The sequence below is a fragment of the Vitis vinifera genome, chromosome 7 (genome assembly GCF_030704535.1).
Source record: "Vitis vinifera cultivar Pinot Noir 40024 chromosome 7, ASM3070453v1".
NCBI lineage: Eukaryota > Viridiplantae > Streptophyta > Magnoliopsida > Vitales > Vitaceae > Vitis > Vitis vinifera.
In genome coordinates, this window is record NC_081811.1 from 23465459 (window position 1) to 23492613 (window position 27155).

A 27155-nucleotide genomic window follows, 5' to 3' on the forward strand; every position below is an offset into this window, starting at 1 on the left:
ATATCGGCAGTTTATACGGGTCAAAGCTAAAAAATGGGTTGTTGTGCTGCTCAAAATGGGCCATTTTTGCTACTACGGAGTTGAACCCCCAACCAAAAGGTTAGGGCTAGCATCCACTTACCATTAGGGCAAGTTTGCCCTTTGTTAATTACCATGCACCACACACACACACACACATATATATTAAAACAATCCTTTAAACAACGAATTAATTATAATTATAATTATTTTATAAGTAAATAAAAAAAATTCATTTAATTAAGTAGCAAAAAGTTTTTAATATCATTAATATATTAATTAAATATTAAAAAAATATACATTTATTACCATTTAATACAATTAAATTAAATATATCATAATTTTAATATTAAATATATTTTAAAATTAAACATATTATAATCAAATATCACAATATTATTATTGAATAATATTTGATATAATTTAATAATCAATGTACACTTATATATATTGTTGAGTTGTAAATAGAATAGGAGAATTATTTTCCTATTATGTTAGTTTCCTATTTTTGTAAATAGATAGTTTTATTAGTTTCTTATTTTTATGTAAATCGATAGTTTTATGATTTAGGAATAAGTTAGTTTCCTATTATGTCTTTTGTTTCATATTTCTTCTCTTATAATCTCCTATATAAACTGTGTGTATAGTCAATCTAATAGGCAGTACTTATTATTTTTCATCCCATATTTTGTGTCATTGTATCAGAGTTGTAGGTTTTTAAAACCTGGGCATCATTTTGGCCTTCATCGCCATTTTTATGGCCTTCATAGTTGGATTTTTTTTATTCACGTGTTCTTTACAAACCTACTGGAACTTATTCTTTGGCTCTTTCAGGTACACCTTCACTCTCTTTTTGCATAAATGCCTCACACAAAGTTTATGATGACTCTTGGATAATAGACTCCGGTGCCACAGACCATATAACCTCCAAATATCAACTTTTCCATACCTATACTCCAAGCCCAAGTAACAAGAAAATTGCAGTGGCCAATGGCTCTTTAGTTACCGTTGCAGGTTTCAGAGACATATACATCACACCTACTCTTATTCTTAAAAATGTCCTCCATGTACCAAAATTTTTTGCCAACCTTGTTTCCATTCAAAAGCTTACCCATGATAAATGTTATGCTATTTTTTTTCCTTCTTATTGTGTTTTTCAAGAACAAGGCTCAGGAAGGAGGATTTGACTTGCTAAGGAAATGAGCGATCTTTACCACCTTGAATCATCTCAAAAAACTAGTAATAATTTGTCGTTGTCTTTTCTCAGTTCCTTAAATAAAGATACCATTTGGTTGTATCACTTATGTCTAGGACATCCATTTTTTAGGGTTTTAAAGGTCATGTTTCCTCATTTGTTCCAAGGATTAGATATTTATGAGTTCCATTGTGAAACTTGTGAATTGGAAAAACATACTTGTGTATATTTTCCTATTAGCAATAAAAGAAGTTCTCATCATTTTCATTTGATTCATAGTGGCATATGGGGTCCTTCGACTATACCTAAAGTTTTTAGGGCTCATTGGTTTGTATCCTTAATTGATGACTACACTTGAGTTACATGGATCTTTCTTCTTAAACAAAAATCTGATGTTAGTATTGTTATACCTAATTTCCAGTCAATGGTTCAAAACCAATTTGGGGTTAAAATAAAAAACTTTAGGACAGACAATGCTAGAAATTACTTCAACCGGATTTTGTCACCCTATTTTCAATCATAGGGAATTCTCCATGACTCATCATGTGTTAACACACCCCAACAAAATGGGGTAGCCGAGAGGAAAAATGGGCATTTACTCAATACAGCCCGAACCTTACTCTTTCAAGGGAATGTTCTTAAGTTTTATTGGGAGGAAGCTGTTCTTACTGCCACATACATGATAAATAGAATTCCTTAACGAGTGTTAGACAACAAAAGTCCCATAGAGATACTTAAGAGTTTCTATCCACACTTCAGAACCTCAAATGGGCTCACTCCTAGGGTATTTGAGTGTACTACATTTGTTCATGTCAACAACCAACATAGAGACAAGCTAGATCCCCAAGCCATAAAACGTGTCTTCCTTGGTTACTCATCCACTCAAAAAGGATACAAGTGTTACAATCCCCCAACTAGAAAATTTTATATCTCTGCAGATGTCACCTTCACAAAAAATAAACATTTTTCCCCCAAGTCCTCTCTTCAGGGGGAGATTTCAATGATGGAAGATAGTTCTTATGAGTCCTTTGAACTTCTTGATATTCCTCATGTCTCAACCCATGGTGATGAAGAACCTGAGTCATCCGAGTTAATCACACCCGAGTCACCCATTTTTACCACTAAACCTATGTCATCCCCTGTTCTAGCTAGTGTCACTCGCAATTTTCCATAGTTTTCCAAGGTGTATTCAAGGAAAAAGGTCATTCTAGAACAAAAGCAAGTCTAAGAATCCAACTCAGACCTTGAGAATGAAATCACGGTAAGATCAGACCCACCTTTACATATACAACCCGATGAAACTTGCACTGACTCAACAGACAACCTATACCTAAACATTTCCATTGCTGTTAGAAAAGACATAAGAGAATGCACTAACCGATCACTCTATCCACTATCACACTTTGTGTCTCTTAAGCACCTATCACCAGCCCACAAGAATTTTATTGTGAGTCTAAACACCACTATCATCCCTAACACTATTTCTGAGGCATTGACAAAAAGGGAATGAAAGAATGCTATAAGAGATGAGATGAGTGCATTAGAAAAGAATAAAACATGGGAGATTGTTGAAAGACTGAAATGGAAAAACATTGTTGATTGCAAATAGATTTTCACACTGAAATATAAGGCTGATGGATCTCTTGAGAGACATAAAGCAAGATTGGTAGCCAAATGACACACTCAAACTTATGGAGTTGATTATCAGGAGACTTTTGCTCTAGTTGTAAAAATGAATATTGTAAGAATCTTGTTGTCACTGGCTGCCCACTACAATTGGCAACTCCTACAGTATGATGTTAAGAATGCATTTCTTCATGGTGATTTAGATGAAGAGATTTACATGAACATCACACCGGGATTTGTGGGAAACACAGGTAACAAGGTGTGCAAGCTGAAAAAGGCCCTTTATGGGCTAAAACAATCTCTTAGGACTTGGTTTAGGAGATTTGCAAAAGTCATGAAAGAGTCTGTGTACAAACAAAGCCAAGGTGACCACACTCTCTTCATTAAGCACTCGACTGTAGAAAGAGTAACTGCTATTCTAGTCTATGTTGATGATATCATAGTGACTGGAAAATGATGAGAGAGAAAAGCATGAAGTGAAGTAGAAATTAACAACAGAGTTTGAGATAAAGGAACTAGGGAAACTAAAGTACTTCCTCGGTATTGAGGTGACATATTCCACACAAGGGATCTTCATTTCTCAACAAAAGTATGTGACTAATTTATTGGCAGAAATAGGGAAGATTGGGTGTAAACCAGTCTCTACCCCAATGGATCCAAACCACAAGTTGGGAGAAGCTAAGAAGAACCAGTGGTGGATAAAAGAATGTACCAGAGGCTGGTTGGTAGGTTCATATACCTTGCTCATGCTCGGCCAAACATCCCTTACTCAATAAGTGTGATCAATCAATTCATGCATGATCCAAGAGAAACTCATCTTCAAGCTGCTTACAAGGTGTTGCATTACTTGAAAGGCAACCCTATGAAATGAATTTTGTTCATGAAGAACAATACTCTTGCTTTAGAAGCATACATCAACGTTGACTATGCAGGTTCCCTAATGGATCGAAGATCAACTACAAGGTATTGTACTTTTCTTGGAGGTAATCTGGTAACATGGAGAAGTAAAAAGCATAATGTAGTAGCAAAATCGTGTGTAGAATCAGAGTTTAGGGTCATTGCTCAAGGATTGTGTGAACTACTTTGGCTGAAGATTATACTAAATGATTTGAGAATCAAGTGGGATGGTCCTATGAAGCTCTATTGTGACAACAAATCAACTATCAATATTGCTCATAACCCTATACAACACGATAGGACAAAACATATTGAGATTGATAGACATTTCATCAAAGAAAATTTGGAGGAAGGAATAGTGTGTATGTCTTTTGTTCCATCAGAACATTAATTAGCTGATATCCTAACAAAAAGGCTGAATAGTTCAATGTTTCACGATCTTGTATTCAAGCTGGGAATGAAAGACATCTATTCCTCAACTTGAGGGGGAGTGTTGAGCTGTAAATAGAATAGGAGAATTATTTTCCTATTATGTTAGTTTCCTCTTTCTGTAAGTAGATAGTTGTATAATTTAGGAATAAGTTAGTTTCCTATTATGTCTCTTGTTTCCTATTTCTTCTCTTGTAATCTCCTATATAAACTATGTGTATAGTCAATCTAATAGACATAACTTATTATTTTTCATCCCATATTTCATGTCATATATATATATTAATTTCTTCAGCAAAACAACTTTAAAATGTTTATTATACTTTTAATTTTATTTATAAAAGTTTTGTTTTATATTTTCATAAGTTTTGATCAATTTTAGGTCAATCGATATTTTGTGTCAAAATATCCGTCGATATATCTGTAAAATTGAACTGCCGATATATATATGATTACCAATATTTTTATCCTTACTTATAATCTTGGGTATTTCCATAGTGAGATTTCACTCAATCATTCTAGATTGTATCTTTGTGGTATCATCTTGTATGCATTCATATATATATATACCGTTTAGTTTTCTAAGTTTGATCCATTCTTCTCATTTTCTATGATATCCTTGATCCATCACTTTTGAATATCTCATGTCATCTCAAAGTAATAGCCAGGAAAAAGTAGTTTCTTTCTTTCCATTTCCTAAAAGACAACTAAGTTCATCTACTCCAATTGGTGTTTCACTTCAAGGTGATTTTACAATTAGGTGTCTCCAATTGACCACATGACTTGTTTCTAAGTTGAATTTTTTTAGCAATATGTTGAGGTAGAGCACCATATTGATCTTTTTACTTTCCAAGACTCTCTGAACTTGAGCATTTTCCATGAGAGGTGTTGGAAGCCTCTAACAACTATTCATGGGGTGATGCACCCTAACTACATTAAGGTGTTTTACGTGAGCATGCATTACTATTTGCCTGACATGGAGTTTCATGTCATAATGTATGGAGTGACCTTTGCAATTACTCCAAAGTCTATTTACTATGTCATTCATTTGAGGTGACATCTTATTAGAGCCCAAATGTTTGTTCCATATGTACATACTTTGTTGCTATTGAAGTGCAGAGTGATTGTATAGAGTTTAGGTTAGCAAATTTCCCCCAAGATTACTACTTCGAGACTACTTCACTATTATAAGTTAATATGTGTATGTTTTAGTAGCAAAATATAAAGCTCGGGTAGATGTGTTTTAAGTTTGAAATTAGAACAAAATAATGGAATTATAAAATACACAAGTTAGTCTAATTTAGCTTTATAGAATTATAGGTAAGCTATTGATGAATGAAAGGAATTAGGAGTGATCAACCAATTAAAAGCATGCAAAACATGAAAAAACTAGGATGTTTAATCGTTTAATGGAAACATATTTAAGCGTCATCTCAGAGGGTGTCCAAGTGGTTTTGGAACTTTTATTCAAAAAATTTATATTTTTTGAAATTATAATTTTTCTAATTTGATACTATTAAAGATTTAGACTATGTTTGATTCTTGAAAAATTTGAGAGAAAATGTATGTGAAAGAAAATAAAAAAGAAAAGTAAAAGAAAAGAAAAAATGAAGGACATAAAAAAGATTCAAAACCAATAAATTGTTTTTATATCATTCTTTAAGCTAATTTGACTTATTTTTCTCAATCATATAAAAATTAAATAATTTTAAAATCCATAAATTTCTAACAAATTTTAATCATATTTGATTTTTTTTTAATGAAACCAAATATAGGAAAACTATTTTCCTTATCATTTTTTTCCTCAGTACTTTTAAGGGAATTAAATATAGCTTTTGGGTTTTAGTATAAAAAGATTTCTAAAAAATTGATTTTAAGTATACAAAAAATATAATTCCAAACATTGAAAGAAACTCATTTTCTTTGATATTCTAGGAAGTATTAATTTTTTTTTTTAGGTTATGTTTAATTCCTGAAAAGTATTAAAAAATGAAAAAAAAATGTAAAAATGTAACATAAGTTAAATTGAGTTAAAAATATGATAGGAGAATAATTTATTAATTTTAAATTAATTTTCTTTTACTTTTTTTCTCTTTATTTTATTTCTCTTCTATTTTTTCCCAAACTTTTTAAAACCAAACATAGCCTTTAATCTTTCCGAAACTTAGATTGTGAAGGCAATACCAAATGACGAATACCCAAATTCCCGACCCAATTTCCGAAAGTGAAAAATATTAAAAAAAGGGAAAAAGAAAATAAATAAAATAAAGAAAATAAAATCCTTATCCACATTTTCCACTGGTTTGAGCAGAGAACGCAGAGAGAAAAAAGAGGGAGAATCACAGAGATGTTTAGCCTTTCCATTGCTTCACCTTCAAGCCTCAAAATCCCTCCCAAGACTACCTCCACATTTCCCAAATCCTCCTTCAATGGAATCCGAATCCCCACTCCCTACAAGCCGTCGTTCCGAAGCCCTTCTTCTTCTTCATCGGTGGTCATGATGGCAAAGAGGGAGGAAGAGCTCAAAGAGATCAGGGCCAAAACCACAGAAGAGCTCAACGAAGAAATTGTTGATCTCAAGGGTGAGCTCTTGATGCTTAGGCTTCAGAAATCGGTCAGGAACGAGTTCAAGCCCAGCGAGTTTGGCCGAATGCGCAAAAGGGTATTGTCTCTTCTACTTTAATTTATTTTTCTTTTTCCTTTTATGGTTGGTTTAGGGTTCAAGAAAATGAGTGAAAAGAGAAGAAAGCAAAATTTCAAATCTAAAAATGTTTAGGAAATCGGAAAATTGAAACTTCACCGGAGGGTACTTTCTATATCTCAACTATATCATCCGTCTTGCCTTCTTGAGAAAGATTGTACTTTGTTGGTTGGGCTACTGAGAAATTGCAGGAAAAGTAAAGAAACCAAAATTCTGAATGTTAGATTTTTCATTATCTGAAATCCTAAAATTTTAACAATTGTCCGGGTTTGATACCATTTATGGATGGATTTTTAATTTATTGGACCTGGAAACAAGAGTAGACAGATGACCTGAATTTTCCCTTTCCTGCCCTTTAGTTCCTTGCAAAAAACAGTGTTAGGGTTTTATGGAGAACAATGGGTTGAGTTTAGTTGCAGAAAGGGGTTCTAGCCATTGAAATTGGGTCCAAGATCTCAAATTCACTCTCTGGTTGATTTGTATACTGGGAATTGAGAATTCAGGTCCAGACGCCTAATATCCGTATAAACAATTCACAACAAAAGCAAAATTTTTGGATTGAACGGAATTGGGATTCCAATTCTGTGCAACCAAATGCAGAATTATGGATACGTATTAAGCTGTAAATAGGGAGATAAAGTGTAGTTAAGCTGTTTCTGTGGTTGGAACTCCCTATGAATTTTGTGGGAGGAAATGTACACAAGATATATGTAGTTGACAATTGGATTGACTTCTCTTTTTGAAGCTCAATAGCTGCTTCTAGGAGTGTTAGATTGTTTAAAGATTTTATGCTTAGGAAAGAGCTTAATATGAACGTCACAAAAATATTGCTTTGCTCTTGTAGAAGCCCTAATTTGGTTTATGTAATAAGTTTTTTCACGTTTGATAACACTTTTGCAATACCAATATTACTAGTTAAAATTACTACTTTGATTTCGATTTCGACTTCAACTTCAACTTCTAGCTAAAATAAAAACAAGGAAGCTATCCCAAATGGCTCTTAGTGGTTTTGAAGCTGGGTTGGTCTGAAGTACATTGAGGAAGGAGCAAGATATTTGTAGACATTATTACTGATTAGAATATGTTTGACTAGTAACTTCTGGTGGCAAAAATGAATATTTGTATTGTGAAAACTTGATTCAGGAGCATATAGTTATTTTTGTATAATCTTGTAAGAGGAGGCAACATTGTGGAATGTATGACTTTAAGAGATGACGTGTTAGCTACCAAGAACAATGAGTTCTTAAACCAAGAGAGTGAAGGTGACTTAAAAATAGTAATAGATTATTATAATAAAAAGAGTAATATTCCTAGTTCTATTATATTATCAAAGGAGGATATTTGGAAGTTATTTAGGATCTAAATATTTACAATTGTTGTCCTATTTATCGGGAAACAAATAGAATAATAAATTGTTTAGCTAAGAAAGGTATTTGTAATATAGAGTCAATCGTATGGTGGTCAAATTTTCCTAAAGATGTTACAAAGTTTGGTTTTAAAGATTATTGTGGCTCATCTTTTAATCGAATTTGTAGGTATTCGGCTTCATAATCTTTTTTCATAAAAAAAAAGGCAAATATGACAATAAAAATGGTCCTTCTCTAATTCTAATGTAGATTCGTGGTTTTTTTTTTGTTTTCTTACTTAAGATTTTAGACTGAAAATGGGAAAAGTAATGATGACAGTCCACTTGGAAACATGGAAGAAGGTCATCCAAACAGGGGATGGTGTAGTGGGATTTCAAAACTTTATGACCAAGTATTGATGATAAGTAAATATAAATAAGAGCATTTTAATCATGATATGGTTGAAAAGCCACTTTGAAATAAAGGAGGTAGTAGTCGTTCAAGTGGGGTGATGGTGCCAATCCTCTGAGATTTTGCTGAGGATAAGTGTTTTGGTGGGGGTTGCTGAATATGACTTATGCCTCGATGACCTTTGATTTTGGTATCATATTTGATTCAAAGCTTTTCTTCAATAATAGGTTGCTCGCATGCTCACTGTCAAACGGGAAAGGGAGATCGAGGAGGGAATCAACAAGAGGTTGTCAAGAAAGCTCGACCGGCAGTGGAAGAAAAGCATTGTCGTGCGGCCACCTCCGTCCCTGAAGAAATTGCAAGAGGAAGAGGCAGCTGCAGAAGCTGAGAAATCTTGATATGCTAAATCAAGTGTTTATTGAATGAAAATGATATTCTTGGTGTTACTGGAGCTTCTTAAGAGTTGTTTGTTTTCTGTATTAGTCCCACATGATTGAGCAGTAAAATTCTTTCCTGGGAAAATTTGAAGCTGAAATGAAATGAGGTTGCCTAGGACTCCACCTTGGCCTTTCATTTTATCCTTGGAAGATAAATATGGCATTTTAGAGTTTAATGTAAAAAAATAAAAGAAGTGGTGAAAAGTGTTGTATTTTTGTATTTATTTTTTAAACAGTTTTATTTTAATAATATTTTTTTTATAAAAAAAATCTGGTATTTTAAGCTCGGTAATTTTTTATATTAATTTTTAGCATTTCTAATTGGTAAAAATAATTGATCGACGATTGAACGGTTGGGCTTGGGAATGTTGCAAATCCAAAGTTGATCATGAAAGATACGAAGTCGTTTTTTTTTTTAGGATAATTGTGTTTTAGATCTAGTTGAATTTAAAAATTAAGTTTTAGTTCATATGAGTTCACCATAAGACGTAAAGGAAATGTGAAAATTAAAAAGAAGGATATGAATATTTTATCTTTTTGAAATGATTTTTGTTGAATATGAAAAAAAAAAAAAAACTAATTTAAATTTTATGCATTTTATAAACCTTAATAAAATTCAATATAATTTAGTAATTGGGAAAAAAATACACCTTTTAAAAAAAAAGTAAATTATTATTATTATTATTTAAAAATTTAAAAAGTGTATATTTTTAAAATTATGTATATAAAAAATAATTAAAAATATGTCAAATTTATTTTTTAAAAATAATATATTTTTAGAATATATATTTTTTAAATTAATTTTTAAAAAATAATAAATTTATAAGAAAATAGTTTAAAAAAAAATATTCATCCCTTTATATTTTATATCATTCCAACTTATAAGCAGGAAATCTTAATTTTTGGTTCCAGGTCCGAATTACAATTGTCACTTTTTTTTGCCCCTCTGAGCATCGTTTCGAGCGCACTTCAAACCACTCACAGTCGCAGCAAATGGAGCAACACCAGGACCCGAAAAACCCTAACCAAGTCCTAGACTCAGCCACCCAAAAAAAGCACGCTTCAATGCTGGAACGCCTCTCCAACCTCCAGCAGACCCGCTTGCAGCAGTCCCTCGCTCGCAAATCCGACTCCGTCTCCGGCCCTTCTTTTGAATCCACCCAATCTTTCCTAACCCGGTTCTCCGACTCCAATCGCTCCATTGAGTCCCAACTGGCTGGCGCCCGTCTCACCTGCGATCCCCAACGCCGATCCGACCTTCAACAGATCTCCACTTCTATTGCCGATCTCGAAAAGCTCGTAGCTGAGAACTCCTACTACTTGCCCTCTTACGAAATCCGCTCCGCTCTCAAATCGGTATCTGAATTGAAGCAGACTCTTGACAATTTGAATTCCGAGTTACTCCCCAAAAAGAAATTTTCGTTTCGCAATAAAGGGACAAAGAGAGAACCAAGCAACGCGCCAGAGGAGAAGGAATTTGGAAATGCTGATTTGCAGCCGAAACTAGTATTTTCGATCCCCGATACGCCGGGGTTTAGGAATAAGGAAGGTGAGCTTTTGGTTAAAGATTTTAGGGGTTCGGATATTGGGGAATTTACCATTTCGGATCTTGATTCTTGCGAAGTGAGGTTGAGTGGTTGCGTCCGAACCATTTTTATCCATCGCTTGAAGAATTGTCGTGTTTTTGCTGGTCCAGTTTCTGGGTCCATTTTGATTGAGGAGGTTGAAGGGTGCGTTTTTGTGTTGGCGTCACATCAGATTCGGATTCATTATGCCAAAGGGAGTGATTTTTATCTCAGGGTGCGGAGTAGGCCGATAATTGAGGACAGTAATGGTGTGAGGTTTGCGCCCTATTGTTTGTGTTATCAAGGAATTGAGGAAGATCTTAAAGATTCAGGTCTTGATGAGGAAACGGGAAACTGGGCAAATGTGGATGATTTTCGGTGGTTGAGGGCTGTGCAGTCTCCAAACTGGTCTGCTTTGCCAGAGAACGAAAGGATCGGTACTGTAAATATTTCAAATTTGGAAACCAGGAGTGAAGAAAGTTAGAGCATTTTGTACTGTGGGTTTGATAAGGCCCAGTGTATCCATTCTTTTAAATGAAAATTGAGGCATTCAAATTTTTAGGTAACCTTCCTCATTGTATTGAGATTGGTTGATGTGTTTCATTTGTGTGTTCTTGCCTTATATTTGAACATGATCCTGACCAATCAATCCTTTTGTATTATGTGTGACTTGTGGTTTTATCTATCTGTTAGTTTTTTGATGGATTGAATAATTGTAAATTTAACTACGATGTTTTTGAGGATGAAAAGAATGCCTACTTGATAAGTTTTCTTATGAGCTTGTTGATATTTATAAAATCTTCAGGGTAGCTTCTCCAACTATCTCCGTGAAAGAAATCATGGTTCAAATGCCTATGATTTTGCAACAAGTTACAAGTTTTTGGTCCCAAGTCTAGTGGAGGAGAAAACATGAGAGAACTTATTTGGTGTTGAATCATTTTCCTTTAGTAGGTTTGGCAATCTTGATCTTTGATATGACAAGCACAAGAAAGTTAATGGTCACATGTAGTTCTGTTTAAGTCTGCTTAATTGCTGAATAGTTGTGATAGTTGATTCGTTATACACAGATTGCATTAGTCCATTATAACATAATATATTGGAACTTGGAAATGAACTGTTTCTGTTTGTGCAAATTTAGGAGGCATACAACATCTCTAGAGCTAGGAGATGTTTTCTTGAGTCTATAAAACTGAACCATCAATGTGGCAAAGTGTAATGCTTGTGATCAGGCATTAGAGTTGTTTGGAGATGTATACTTTTGAGAGAGATGAACTTATCATTCTTTTGGGGTTCATATTTGTCCTTTTTGCTACTTATTTGATTCAGTAAATGTTCAATATATTGGGAGCATTTTAGCAAGGTGTTAGAATTTGCTTCTGGATGGGAGATCACTTTTATTTCATCAGACCTCAGGGAAGGGCTGTGTCTTTTTTCAGATGTGAAAGAGGTCCTGGTAATTTCATCAATCCTTGGAGGAGGTTCATGTAATTTTCAGTTACATGCACACAGATATTACAGTTTTTCTTGTTTTTGTTTTGGGATAGTTCTAATATTTTAGTCAAGATTTGTCTAAATGGATGTCATTCCCTCTTAGAGAGCCCGAGTTGTATTTGGTTCCTGATCAAACACAAGGTCAGGATATCATTGTCGTCTTCATTATTTCAGTTACTATGTTCCTTTTTTTAGATCAATTTCATTGGGGCCTTTTGGTTTATATTCATCTAATATAACTTGGTGTACTATATTAATATTGGTTTCTGCATATACTTTGAGATAGTTCTTTTCTTATCCTCCTCTTCTTCTGTTTTTTTTTTTCCAATTTTTTTCTGATAGGTAACATTTTTTTTCCTCGTTTTGGCACTTGGAAACAGACCTGAAACCTACTCCATCCATAAGCCACCCCCCTGCCACTTGAGTTAGGCCTCTAGAGCAATTAGTCTTATTGTTGTTACACACACACACACATATAATTATTTTGCGGATATGGTTTTTGGTATAGCTTTAAACTACTACTTTGCATTGATACTTGGTTGCATCAATTTATAGTTTGCTAGGGATGACCTTAAGCTGCCAACTTGCTAAGACAAATGGATCCCTCAGTACATTGTTGCTCTGATGTACTATTAATAGGACCTTGAACTACCATGTTGTTTCCAAGCATATTTTCTTGGGCCTTAAAATTACCTTGTTACCTCAATGCTTGTTTGCCAACCTATGATCTAGTAGGGCATTAAAATATTACTTTACCTCAATACATGGTCTTCTACAACCTTAACCTAACATATTGTTCTCATATATGACTTGGTAGGGCCTTAATCCAACACATTTTCTTGATATGGTTCCCTTGATAGATGGCTTGACAGGAGCTTAAACTACTATTGCCTCAATACTTGATCGAGTACTGCCTCAAATTACTATGTTGCCTAAAAGCATGGCCTCAATCAGATATAGTAGTTCCTTTAAACACTACATTCCCCAGGTAAATGGTTCCTTCAATAGATGGCTGGAATTAACACTTATGTTTGCCTTGATACATGATTTCCTTGATATGTTGTCTGTTAGAGCATTATGCTATCACATGCCCTTAATATATGGACCAGTAGGACCATAAACTTCCATGTTGTCTGGATATGGTTGATCAGACCCCAAGCTAACTTCCATGTTGTCTGGATATGGTGGATAAAACCTCAAGCTACCATTTTGCCTGTTTGAATTGATACATGACTGCTGGATATGGTAGCATCCTAAATCATCATGTTGCCTCCATGCAAAGAATTGCATCCCTTCAGTGTTCGCTTTCTTTATTGTCTGAAAAAATATAGAAACCCTATTGCTGGTGGCAAGCTTAAAAACATCAGTGGATAGAGTATAGAGAGGTGAATGACTACTGTGGTCCTCTTGCTGTCATCAGTTAGCGATACTTAGGTATTCCTCAAACATTCTGAAGATATCAATATTGTTTTGGCTCTTTCATCTTTATCCCTGAAGAATAGAGCACTTACCAATTTCCACAGACATTTCACAAAGGTCAACAAATTACTGACATCAGAATGTCAGAGCTCCTTAATTGGACTCACTTTTTGATGTGAATGATAAACTAGATGGAGTCTTTTAAAGGTGAGTTAATGATTGAAATGCCTAAGAGGCTAGAAGTGCAGGATGAGTTTAGTTGGGCGAGTCCTACTAAAATTGCTAATCCTTAAATTCTGAAGGCCTCTTTCAAACAGGTACTGACCCCAGAAGGCTTGTGTTTGTTATAACTATGTCAGATTCATGTCTGATCGGCTTGGTCTACTTGGATTTAATGCTAATGAGTTGCTGAATATGAGGCTGATTGAAGTTAAAAACCTCTACCCTCTTTGGTTCTTCTCCATCTGGTGGCTAGTATCCAGTTTCCTTGACATCTTGAAGCTAGTTAGCATTGCTCTTACAAGCTAGTGGCCAACAAGATGTGTAGCCATTTTGGATCCTTGTTGAGGTTAGGCCCAATACTTACACAATGGGCCTTCCCAATATCAAGACATGGTTGTATTCTGGTAATTCTTTCGATTCTTTAGGGTGTTGTTGTGAGAATGGACTTAAGTTCTCTTTAGCACTTTATTGTCCAGCATAGGAGTTCATTGTGAAATCATGTTTATTATAATAGATGTGATAGACAATTTAACAATGTAGACTTCATGGGAATCTTGCCAGCTCTACAATCACTACCCCAATAGAAAAAAGAACCCGATGTTTGAAAATCTGGGGGTTGCTGCCCTTAATTTATTGTGTTAGACTGTTGGTGGAAATCAAAGATTCTCCTGTAGGTTTAATAAGTTTTTATGTTATGTCTTGGTCCAAGTTTGACTTATGGATTTCATTGGATCCTAAGTGATTTGTTGCTCTTGCATCATTGTCAAAGTTGGGGTTTCAACACCAGCCTGTTCTGTCATTAACCATCCGTCAGAAGTCATACCTTGAAATCCTTTTCTGACTTCCAGCCTAACACTAGTCACTTAGAAACATTTTATAGTGATTTCACTCTCAATTACTTCTTAACAGCTATCTTTCTAATATGCGTATTTTGACCATTGTCCGTGAATTATGCTTGGAAGTTGGAACCAGCTTCTGGCTTCGCTTATAAATTCTGTTCAAAATTTGGTTTTCTCCTTTCAAACTAAAATGATCAATCTTACCTTTCTAAGCTTGTCATGTATAGAAGCTACAGTTTAGGCATCTTGCTGATATTTTTCTTGTTGGTGTATTGCTTTCAAACCCTCTCTTAGCAAGTCCAACCATTTCAGCTTGCCCCAGCAATGATCAGATTCTCTTACGCAATATCCTAACAACTCGTCTTCATGAATGGACCCATAATAGAGGTGATCTTTTTCTCTCTGGGACATGTGGGTTAGTTGCTTCTTTAGAAAGTATGCATCTCAAATCTCCCTGCCTCCTAATGATCTCCTTCATTATCTTCTGCACCTGTACAGAACAGAGACAACTTACAAGATTATGGTATTTCCCAAGGTATGTTTTCTCTTGTTCTGTATTTTAATTTAGTTCAATTATCGGTTAGGATGAGTTTTCATAATGAAAATGCTAAAAGGCCCAACAAATTTAAGAAAGTACAATTTTTTATTCCTCTCTTCTTTTTATTTTTTTTAATTTTTTAATTTTTATTTTATTTTTATAGCATATTCTCTTTTATTTATTTATTTTTCACTCTCTGGTGTACATTCCTTTGTTGGTGACATCTCTTTTGACATCAAACAGATGATAAGCTTGATTGCAAGAATTTTTGATGTAAAATCAGGTGTTAAGCCTGGTTGCATCAACACTAATCTCAATTCTAAGATTGCTGCTCCATATGCACATAGCCTTACCTGAAATTTGGGGGTTGTGGCTGTAACTGTGCATATAAAGATTAGCTGATGCTTTTGAGTCACTCCAGTGACCTTGGGAATGTCTGATGAGCCAGCTCTAAAAATATAAGGTGCTTGGATGAATGCTGTCTGTGTCTTGATTGTAGAGTAGTGTTTTTGTTATAACATGTATTAATCAAAATTATTCCTCCAAAGACTTGTTTTCCGGATAATTGAAGATGGAATTCAAAATGCTTCGTCCTGCATTTTTCTGAATAAACAGATGTTTTATGAAATGCAGCACTAAAGCATTGTTTGGATCGACTTCTAAGAAGTCAAAAACTCTTTTTTAAGTTTAATAAGAGTTTTAATGTCTGTTTAGTTAATTTTATTCAAAAAGCTTATGACTTAAAAAGATTGAAAGTGAAAAAAATGATGTTTTTTTCTCAAAGCTCTATTTTAATTTACGTATAAAGTTGTTTCATGTTTAATAAAACCTTTATAAGGCCGATATCAATTTTTTTAAAAAAACTGGACCTTTGGTTTCAGATTTAGCTTTCAGCTAAAAGCAGAACACAGAAAGTCATTCCGTTCTTTTCCTTTGGCAGTTTGGCTATAGCCTATAGCTGATAATTCATACTTAGTGGATCTGCATAGAGCAAGACAGGTGGCAGCCCACCACATTGTGGTCTTGGGCCTAACCCCATAGGCCCTTAACTGGTTTGGCACCTATGACAATCCTAATATGACCCTATAATCTTCTCTTTAGCATTCAAGGGTCTATAATCTTCTCTTTTGCATTTAAGGGCTCTCAGCGGGTTAGGTTCAGGATGGGCTCCCTTTATTCAGGTCTGAATCTCAGTATGGATTGTAATCAAGTTTGGTTCAAGGATGGGGTCCACTAACCAAACCCCCCAACCAAACTTTGTTCCTTCCCCAGGCTTTTGTTAGGGATGTAGAGTAGCTAGGTGTTTTTCTGGTTTGTGTCCTAATCATCTAGCAAGTGGTTATATATTTCAATTGATTCACACTATGTTTTGAAAGACTTTTTTTTCCCCCCCTTTTCTATGAAAAACTAGATGAACTTAATTATGAATTCAAACAATGAAATAATTATTTGAATATCAACCAAAGGTGTTTCTTGGAGGAGTCTAAATGACCAAGCAGGGCATCAATGTTAACTTAATGTGATCAACTTCCATACATGGGAACTCATTGAAAAAAAACCCTAAGGTTGTCAAAACCTCCTTTGAGTAACTATTAAAACTATTGATTTGATTGAACTGTACACATTTTGCATTCATTTTGATGTTGAAATTCTATGACCAAAAAAAAAGAAAAAAGCTAGATGTTAATATTTGATGAGATGAACAAGCAAAAAAGGATTAGAAGCCATCTTTCTTCACTTTGAAAGATTGTAAACAATGGTGGTGTGAGTAGTTTTTTTATTTCTTTCATTTTCCCTTCCATTGCTTAATTCTTTGTTTTCTATTATCAGATTTATGTGTATTCACCATCTTAGTAGATCTGTGTTCTAAAATCCCTTCAGGTGTTTTTCTTTCCAATGTAAAGTAGCTTATGTCTAGAATTTAATGTAGATACATGTATTAATTCATTGCCAAATACTTTTGCTCAGTTTAGAATTTTCCAACTTACATCCCATGGCTAATCATCTATGATATGTTAACATGCCACATATACTACACTCATACACAAAATCAAATTGATTTTTCTTTGCATATAGTTGGTGCATATTGTCATTTTGTAAATAAAAAATTTCTTTGGTTGTCATTACATCAGATTCGACCAATAGAATTGGAATCACTTTTAAATTGGGCTTTCTATATATGAAGATATCATGTATATCAAAGGGGTCAAATTTTGAAACCATGAGCTCAAAATATTAAGATGATGGTTTTCAGGGTTGGAGTTAGCTGGTGCAGATATAATATGCATGAGACTTTATATATGAAGATATAATATATACTGACAAGATATGATTTTGTAACACAACTTAAAATAGTACAGTGGCTGTTTTCAGTGCTAAATTAAACCCTATATATGAAGATGTAATATATATAGTGATATCAAATGGGTACACGGTGTCGAATTTTGCAACCTTGAGCTTAAAATACTACAAGGGTGGTTTTTGATTGTTAGAATTAATGCAGGTAGTTTGCATTCCGCAATTTTTTAATCTTCAAGGATTAAAAAATAACTTGGCAGGACTAAACAATCTGGAATATACCCCAGTTTTACATAAGAACTCACAATAATTGTGGTGTTTTTATATATACATTGTATTATATGACTACTTGCGTTGCATGTGTTGAAGACGTGTCGAAGATATTAAGGTATAAATAAATGAAATTAATCGGTAACCATATGAACTTTGACTAATGGCTGTCTATTAATGTTTATAACACTTATCATGACTGTTATAATGGTATAGGATCAATCCTTCTGATGTACTCTGCAACATATTTTCCAAACTTGAATGAAGGATTAGTGTAAGTTTAAGCAGTTTAAAAGAGGGATTTTTGTTGATGATCTTTTCAAATGCTAGAACATTTGTAGATTGAAATCCAATTTATTTACTTTGGCAATTGGTTTTTTGTTTTTTTGGCAGCCCATGTCATGTGTCAAGTTGGTAATAGATTTGGTGGTCTGCAACCCAGTTGCCATTTCCAAAGTGACTAAAACCCGGAACACGACCAGTTAGCAAATGAGATTTTTGTCAGTGAGTATATTTAAGTTGAATCATTTGATATCATTTGTATCATAAATGTATCGTCGACTGTCAATCTCTCCATCTTTCATTGTCCTTAGCTGGGAAGGTGATGTCATTGCCGATGGAAGTTAAGCCAACAAATAAGACGAAGTAGTTGATGGCTACAAGCCATCAATGATTTAGTAGAGTGCAAATGTAGATACAATATATTTTAGTACATTTAAACATGCATCTTAGCCAAATTGCATGATATTATATGGATGATTGCTCATTAAATAGTTCATAAAATGTTCCTAATCCCATAATGTTGGGCATAACAGTTGAGACAATTAGCTAGACGCCAAGGTTCTCATACAAATGTGGAGTCATTAACAAGATTTAAACATTGTTTGATTAGAAATTTGAAATTTTTGACTCCTTGCCGTAACGTCATTTCTTAAGAAATTAATCAAAATTTAAGCTACTCTTTATTATACATTAACTTAAATTACACATATAATATTCTTTAGGTATCAACTGTGGCACTTAGGATGAGACCAATAGGTTGCCAGGTCCGCCTTCCATCCCTTTTGATATGTTGTTGTCAATTGAAACGGTAAAGATATGATGAAATTAGCATAGATTTTCATAACCCCACATCAATATATTGAGGTTACTATTAGGGTTGTTGGGCTATTGATAGTTGAAAAGGGGGAGGTTGGTATGTGTTTGATGTATTATATCAAATACGATTCACGTGTACTCTACGTAAGAGAAGTATTTCTTATTAACTATATTTGGTGGGCTCTAGCCTCTATGTTCTGGTTTATATTTGTTTAAACTAGCGCGCAACGACACTGGAGAGTAACTGTCATTGTCTATTATTTCATATATTAGAAAGAGACAAACCTCCCTAGTTTAAGCTATATTCGGCTTATTTTAGTGAAGGTTTCAGACTAGAGGGAACACGTTCAACAGCTAGGTATGATCATTTTCTTGGTTATAACGAAGAAAAGATTAAACAGTACTTTACAAGTAAATAATCTGAAAAGGCCAAGTAGATTTAAGGTGACAATTAGTTGATATTTAAAGCTGATCAGGCAGACCTCATTCGAGGGTAGTGGACTGCTTTCTGCATGGAAATGGAAAGTCACAAAGGGACATACGTGTCTCTGGAATCATATGAAGTCTCTGAGTTTTAGATGTATTGGGTAGAAACCCAACAGAGCAAGCAAATCAGTTGTTTAGCTGAAACTATAAGAAACGCTTATTTCAAATATTGAAAAGAAAACTATTTAGGTGACATCACAAAACCCTTGTTATTTAATTGAATTAAACCTGCTTCTTTTGATGTGGGAAGGTGGTCCACCAGACAAGGAACCTTAGTTGAAGAAGCAATCTTCTTCCCACACCCCTCTCTCTCTCTCTCTCTCTCTCTCTCTCTCTCTCTCTCTTCAAAGGAAAGTCTCCCAGAAGCTTTCATGGGGAAGGCCCTGATGATATGGGTTTTAATTTGTTTTTCTATGAACCTAGAGTGTCGTTGTTGTTACTTGTTACTTTGACCCAGTGTGGCCATTGATGTGATGCTTTAAATAGGAGTTTAGGTTTGAAAAGATACTAGCTTATGAATTAAGATAATGGCCTTTCTTTGGTAAACACGAATCCTGGATTTCATGTTTGAATGAAAAAAAAAAGGACATGTACTAACTGCCTTTTGCAAATGTATTTGCGTAGGTACATACTGTACATAATAGTATTTAATATTTATATACTCATTCTTAAATGTGATTGAGGATCTCAGTGGATGGCACTATCTCCATAGCTTAAGTTGAGGAATGGGTTCGCGCTTAGTAAGCAAAGATAGGCCACAGTTGATTTATTATTGGCCACCCTTTGGTGGTTATCCCATGAAAAAGGGGAAGGAAAAATAAAAAGATTTTGCAAGATGATTTTGTGCTGTACTGTATAGGGAAATTGCCCAATCATATACTGTTGATTTATAGGCCATATATGGGGTGGGGGGTGTTTATGGGTGTATTTTCAATTGCTAACTTTCTGGAAAAATGCTTACTTTTGCCATAAGAAATTTAACCACTGCTTTAGTTCTATCTTTCGAAGTGTGTAATAAAGACATTTCCATTAGAAATTAAACTTTGATTTTTTTGCCCTTTTTTTTAAATTGATGTTTTATATCAATTTGTTTTCTCAACAGATTTAAAGGAATTTTACATTTTCTTCTTCCCTTTTTGGCAAAATGAATGACATGTATGGCCTGTATCTGTTTTGGCATGTATGGCATCATTAAATAAAGTGATAAACTCGTGTATCAAACTTAGTTCTTCAGGAATAATATCTCTGTTGTTGGGCCAGTGTGAAAAAGCTGGAAGAATGTCATTGACGCATCAGAGTTATGATATAGGACAAGGAGATGAAGACAGGCATCAACAAATGCCATTGACGCATTCTCAAGGCAAAAGCTGGAAGAATGTCTTTGGGTTTCAAAGGTTGTGTAGGAAATTCAGAGCGTTTGCTGCACCAACTTCTCCTCTAACCAGCTACCTCAATGGTCAAATGGGGGTCACATCTCTTCATGTCTCTATCTTACCCCAAGTTTTGATTGCTCATTGAAAACCAAAACATTTTGACAGTAATTATTAGTTTTGAAAGGGAGTAATCCTCAGAACTTCAATTTCGGTTCAAACAATGGATCTTGGCACACCTTGCGCCTATTGGAAGGTATATGTATATCCCTTATTATCGTAATACAATTAAGTTTTCTTCCTCAGAGATGGATGGCTCATTTTTCCCCAAATTAAGAAGAAAAATATCAATCTTCTCGACCCAATTCTTACAACCCACACGCCAGGACGGAAATATTAAGTTAGGAACCACACAAAGACCACATTAGATAAGAGATGAGATTGGTTGGGGCGTGAAATCACTGTCTACACACGAGGAAAGAGACTCATTACTTTTAATATTACTCCCACGAGATCCACCTCATGAGACCCTTCAATTTATTAAGGCAAGTTTGCATACGAGTATTATCTTCGATTAACAATCCCCCCTGAATTATAAACCACCATCACCCATTTAATTCTACCATCTTCGCCTAATGAGCTGCATTGCATTTCATCACTCTCTTCCATGCAGAGATCCAAGAACAGGTTTTGAAGTTGGTCTGATAATTTCCTAATCATTTTGATAATCATATGAACATGCTGCTACTGCAAATATGAAAACAGAAAATTAGCTTAACCGATCAGTTCCAAATTTCATAACCTTACAAACAATATGTCCAGTCCCGGAAGAAATATTGGCGTGTGCAGGATAGTGATTTTTCCTTCTTGTATTCACGTGGCACAGTGTGATAGGCACGTGAATTAGAATGGAGAGAGTGGAGCTGAACTTCATTGTGAGAGCCAGTATATGCGTAAGCTGGTCAGAAATTTCAGAAAGAGGACCCATGCATGATGCATTAATATCAATACGTAAGTAAATTAAATGAAACCCATGCAATCAGTGACGACTGAAAGCTTTCTGTTGCGTGCATGGAATGGGTTCTTCTCTCCACCGCCAACAGGCCATCTGTCTGGTTATCTGACTTTACTTGAGCTTTAATTTCTGATATATTTTTTTTGTTGGTTTTAATGTGGATTAATTGATTAATTAATACCTTATTATATACCTAGTCAAGTATACAATTCCGAGAAACCAATAATTTTATATTCCTTTATGTTTTTCCACATCTGTCCATGTGAAGTGGTTCCAAAAGTAGTCATCTCAATCAATTTATAGGTGGAGTACTACTTCAGAGACAGGGAGAGAGAAGGATAAATGTGTCCTTTGGAGAAGAAAAGGGCCCTGTTGGTTTGCAAGCAAATGGGAGGCGAGCACGTCGGTCACCACTTTGTTGGGAATAAACAAGGTAGACAAGTGGGAAGGGGTCTATAAATAGTAACCTAGTGTTTTGGTTGGATTTGAGGGATCTAAGCAACTAAATCAATAGAAAACGGAGTAACAATATGGGAAGATCTCCTTGTTGTGATGAGAGTGGCCTCAAGAAAGGGCCTTGGACTCCTGAGGAAGACCAGAAACTTGTCAAATATATCCAGAAACAAGGCCATGGAAGCTGGAGAGCCCTCCCCAAACTTGCAGGTACAATTCACACAATGAATCCCCCCTTTTTTTTTTTTGGGTATCTATCTGTCACTAGCAAAAGGCATGGGTGTTCTTAATTTTGTCTATATTTACAGGTCTTAATAGATGTGGGAAGAGTTGCAGATTAAGATGGACTAATTATTTGAGGCCTGATATCAAGAGAGGGAAATTTTCTCGAGAAGAAGAGGAGACAATTCTGAATCTCCATTCTATCCTTGGCAACAAGTAATTCTTCGAACAAAATCAATTGCTTTAATGGAAGCATTTTAATTCTATTGAATAATGTGTATTAATTATTTTCATATTTCTTTTTCTGGTTTTCCTATTGTAGATGGTCAGCAATTGCTTCTCACCTTCCTGGACGGACCGACAATGAAATCAAGAATTTCTGGAACACCCATCTTAAGAAGAAGCTGATTCAGATGGGTTTCGACCCCATGACTCACCGGCCTCGAACTGATATGTTTGCAAGCTTGCCGCACCTCATAGCTCTGGTTAACCTGAAGGAGCTTATGGAGCACCAGTCGTGGGAAGAACATGCTGTGAGGCTACAAGCAGAAGCTGCTCAAATGGCTAGACTTCAGTGCTTGCAGTATCTCCTTCAATCTCCAGCTTCAGTTGCGACTGCCTCAAATAGCATCAGTGGCATCACAGACATGGAAGCATTTAATCTCTTGAGTTCACTCTCTTCAATCAAAGACACACAAGTTTTGAATTCTTCCCAGTTGGAAACTCTCACCCCATCTTCTTTTGGAGCTGGCCTTGATTCCATGCCCTTCTCTCATTTGCCCAGTTTGGAAACCCTTTCCACCTTCGAAACACCTTCAAGCAAGGACATGGCTCAGTCTTCTAACTTCACAGTGTTCAGCCAAGGTGAAACCTTGCTTAACTCTCCATGGCTTCCTTCTTCTTCGTCTTCTCATGCTGCCCTACCTGCAACCGAGACTTCCATCACCAACCCAGCAGACGCATCTAGTTCTCCAAGCTATGAAGGGGCCCCTCCTTCGTTTTGGCCTGATGGCGTCTTCATTGAAGACCCCATATTTCGTGAGATTGCTTAGTTTAAAATACGTATGAAAAGGTTTGCAGTTGCACCATCAACCTCTTCACCGCATGACAGACTCTCCATTGTTCATACAATCATCCTCGATATACTCATTAACCTGGTTATGCATGTGTTCATCCTTATGTTGTATGTTTCTGAATCCATCCCATGGTTCAGTTTTCTTACTCCTTTTTTTGTAAGTTTATATCATAATGTGCCATGTTAAATATACAGTCATTTCATCAAAGGTTTTCCCTCAGTTTCAGTACTTAGATTTGAATTTCTTGTTGCCACTTCTTGCCAAACAACAATCCAATCAGCCCTTTTCCAACAAGAATCGCATGGTAAAATTTCAAAACAAAAAAAGAGGGAGAAAATTTGAATAAATAAAATATGATCATGAAGGTAAGGATTCAAAACTACTGAATTTGGAAAGCTCCCTATTAGTATGGATGTTCACACGCAAACTTAAGTTTTTCTTTATTAGTTGTACTTTAAATGGTATGTTTTAATTAACTAATTAATTAATCTATAGTTTAATTGGGGGGTAAGTGAAGATCAGGCTGGCTAAGCCAACCACTCTGAGAGATGGAGCTAGCTCCAAAATCCATTTCACTGTCTTGTTCATCACTAAACAGCCCTTTATTGAAATGGAAAAACCTAATAAATTAATTATTTGGGGGCCATGGCCTGAGAAAGAGTTGACCAAAGCCATTTGTGTCAAATGGGTGACGTCCAAAGGATTCTCAATGATAAGAGAGGGACCAAGTTTGTTAGAAAACAAGGTTTTTAGAATATTATTCTGACTGTTGAATTGATTTATGGCTGCTACCTGTCCCAGCCTAAGACTGCATGATTTTAATTAATTAATTCAATGTCATGCAATTGAAACTGATAGTGCAGTAATGTGGATGTGGGTGATCAGTACAACGAAAACAGAAGTCTCTGCAAGTGGAAAGGTGTGATTTTGAAGATGATGCCTGCCCTCCATTTGTTTTTTTGACAAGATTCATAACTTATATATCATATCTTGCTTGCGTACTTCTTGCTTTTGAGACTTTTAGACCAATGTTTTGTTGTTAAAATGGGTCGTGAAGATGAATTCTTGCATCAACATTGTTAATTATATTTATTAAATCAATTTAATTAGTTTTAAATATGTTGATATAGTGATTTTAAGAAATATTTTTAACATTTCTAATACTTGAAAAATAAATTTTTTTAAATGTTAGAAATATTAAAAACATTTCCTAAAACTCACTATCAACGAGACTTTTAACAGATTTATTTATCCGAATTTTATCCGAATTTAAACCATACTCTTTTTCTTCAAATGAACTTTAAAGGTGGTTTTATCGATCGTCGGGATATAATTAACTTGTGAAATTCTAAACTCAGCCAATGGAATAAATTTATGGAATACTATTAATTTATTGATGCTAAATCAAGCATATAAAATACAATAAAGATAGAGTGCTTGAGGGCATCTTTTTGGCTGTTTGCTTAAGGAGAAAAACAAAGTTAAAAAAAAATATTGTTGAGGATCCCCTAAAATCAACTGGCAGTTGGCGATGTGTTAATATAATGGAGCTAGACCTTCTAATGAGGATTAGGTTTGAGACAATTTTCAATTTGACTGGATACCCATTAATAGATTCTTAAAATTTCCATGTTATCTTTAATTTGATATGTGTGCATGTCACTAAATGTTTATTTGGATGGGAAAAATCTAAAAATTAATAAAAATATGATTAATTAAAAATAAAAAATTGCTAAATAAGTTATATGTCAACCTCATCTTATATGTAAATCGATTAGTCCACTTAACAATATCCGGACCATGAAATATATATGCATGTGTGTGTATTTTTTTACAACATTTTCGATTTCCTTGAATTTTTTAAATGCGTTTATAAAACTTTATAGTTGAATTGGGCACATAATTAAGTAATAAATTCAAATAAATTAATATGTAAAGGCCATGAGAGAGATCAAGTGGCTATTTATTGTAAAAAATGACAAATTAAAAACATAATATAATATATGTAGGTGAGGAAGATTAGAATAAAATGCATGCCCGTACAATATTCAAGAGATGGGCACTATTTCAATCTTGAGGAGTAGGTATTGGATTGATTGTTACTTTTCCAACAAGGGATTGACTGTAGACACTTGAGTTAACGAATCCATCAAATTCTTCACTGATTAAAGTCTAAATTGCTTAGAAGTATAAGAATGGGTGTCGTGTGGGATTGAGTTATAAGGTGCTGACTGCATTTGATTAAGTTTCTTTTGAGTAAGCTACATTCTGGAAAAAAAATTGTTGAAACTTTGGTTACAATTTAAGAAGTCAATGATATGGTCATTCATGGTGGTGAAACCAACAATAAAAAACTTCTAGCTTGTGGAGAAAATGAACATAATAATCACTACACCATTCAATAGTGAAAAGGGGAAAGTGAAGCAAGAAGTTCACCACCTAACCTAACCCCCTCACCCCAAAATGTCAAATGTAATCATAATTTTATTGTTTGAATTTAATCCTCTTCCAATACATTTTAAGAAACGTGGGCAGCTATATATGTTGTGGGATAATAAAGAATATTGACTTTCTAATACTTTGATGGCTAGGGTTTTAGAAGTATTGTGACTCTTGAGGCATTACCTAAAGGAACTACCATTAAGGTTCTAAAATGGATTAGGGCTACCAAATTAGATCGTGAGTGAACTCTCGGCTAATTGAACATAAGATAAGAAAAGAGTTAAATTAGGGTCGAGGAGTTTCATGGGGCATGTACTAGTTATGTCGAAAATCATTTTAGAAAATTAGAATGAAAGTTGATGATTAACTAACTATGACTGTAGGGAAATTTTTTAGAGCTAAAAGGTCTTCAGATGATGAAGTTCAACCAAGATTGATAGTGGATGCTTTGAATATAAGCTATTTAGCCTTAGAGTTGAAAGTTGTTAACAACTAGGTCTATTTTTTCTTATGGGTGCCCTGATCTTGATGGTAATGTGTAAGTTTTTTAAAACTATATATCATATGATCAATGTTTTCCACTTAGAATAAAGGTGCCTTGGCTCCATTTTTTCTTTAATCCTGAGTTGAAAAATAGCTCGCGCAGAAGTATTCAGGAAACTATTCCAAACAAGGGAAACTGCAGGCAATTAGCTAGCCTCTTAAGTCAAATTCACTATTTAAATGCAAAGACATCAATCACAAGCATAGTTGAGATTACCTTAGTGGATCATGACGGCATAATATATGTAGTGGGTAGCAGTAGTGAAGAAATGAGGGCTGCCAACAATTATCATTGAAAGGGGGGTTGTGTTGTTTCTTTGATTAAACTGAGTCTAATAACCAAATGATGGGTATATTTTTTGGAACCACGTGTACTTGCTTCAATGGTCTTTGGCTGCAGCTCTCTGGTGGGACATTTAATCATGCAGCGTGATTTCACAGACTCATTTTATTAGTGATTTGGTTATACATGGAGTCTTGTGTGTGTGTGGCACGACAGAATTTTTGTTCCCTATGTCTGTCTCAACCGGAGCCATGTGGTGTAATCTAGGCGCTGTAAACCATCCATGATTTGCTGGATACATGTTTGGGGAAAGAGAAAATTGAAAATCTTGGAGAACAGTATGGCCAAGTTTTCTTTATAGCCCAGATCATAAGTCTAAAATAATTTCAGAATGTGAATATGAACTAACCCACTGGGACGGTCTAGCAGAAGTTCAATTAATATCATCTATCTATGCCTCATCTG

At 34.7% G+C, this 27155-nt stretch overlaps 3 protein-coding genes and 1 long non-coding RNA gene across 4 annotated transcripts; all 4 read left to right on the forward strand.

The window, feature by feature from the left end:
• The first annotated feature begins 6495 nt into the window (after positions 1-6495).
• On the forward strand, positions 6496-9320 carry LOC104877824 (50S ribosomal protein L29, chloroplastic). The gene is made up of 2 exons (NM_001379287.1): positions 6496-6827; positions 8851-9320. Exons 1-2 carry the CDS (start codon positions 6513-6515, stop codon positions 9019-9021), a joined length of 486 nt encoding a protein of 161 aa, NP_001366216.1. The 5' UTR covers positions 6496-6512; the 3' UTR covers positions 9022-9320.
• A 633-nt stretch (positions 9321-9953) lies between these two features.
• LOC100256205 (tubulin-folding cofactor C) lies at positions 9954-11191 on the forward strand. Its single transcript, XM_002269349.5, has one exon. It carries the CDS (start codon positions 10054-10056, stop codon positions 11107-11109), a length of 1056 nt encoding a protein of 351 aa, XP_002269385.2. The 5' UTR covers positions 9954-10053; the 3' UTR covers positions 11110-11191.
• Positions 11192-12936: 1745 nt separating this feature from the next.
• LOC109121882 (uncharacterized) lies at positions 12937-20963 on the forward strand. Its single transcript, XR_009466216.1, has 5 exons — positions 12937-13104; positions 14891-14983; positions 15095-15131; positions 17919-17976; positions 18096-20963. It is a non-coding gene; the product is annotated as an uncharacterized LOC109121882 (long non-coding RNA).
• An 887-nt stretch (positions 20964-21850) lies between these two features.
• LOC104877823 (transcription factor MYB93) lies at positions 21851-23629 on the forward strand. Its single transcript, XM_059737769.1, has 3 exons — positions 21851-22334; positions 22433-22562; positions 22669-23629. Exons 1-3 carry the CDS (start codon positions 22202-22204, stop codon positions 23396-23398), a joined length of 993 nt encoding a protein of 330 aa, XP_059593752.1. The 5' UTR covers positions 21851-22201; the 3' UTR covers positions 23399-23629.
• The last annotated feature ends 3526 nt before the right edge of the window (positions 23630-27155 follow it).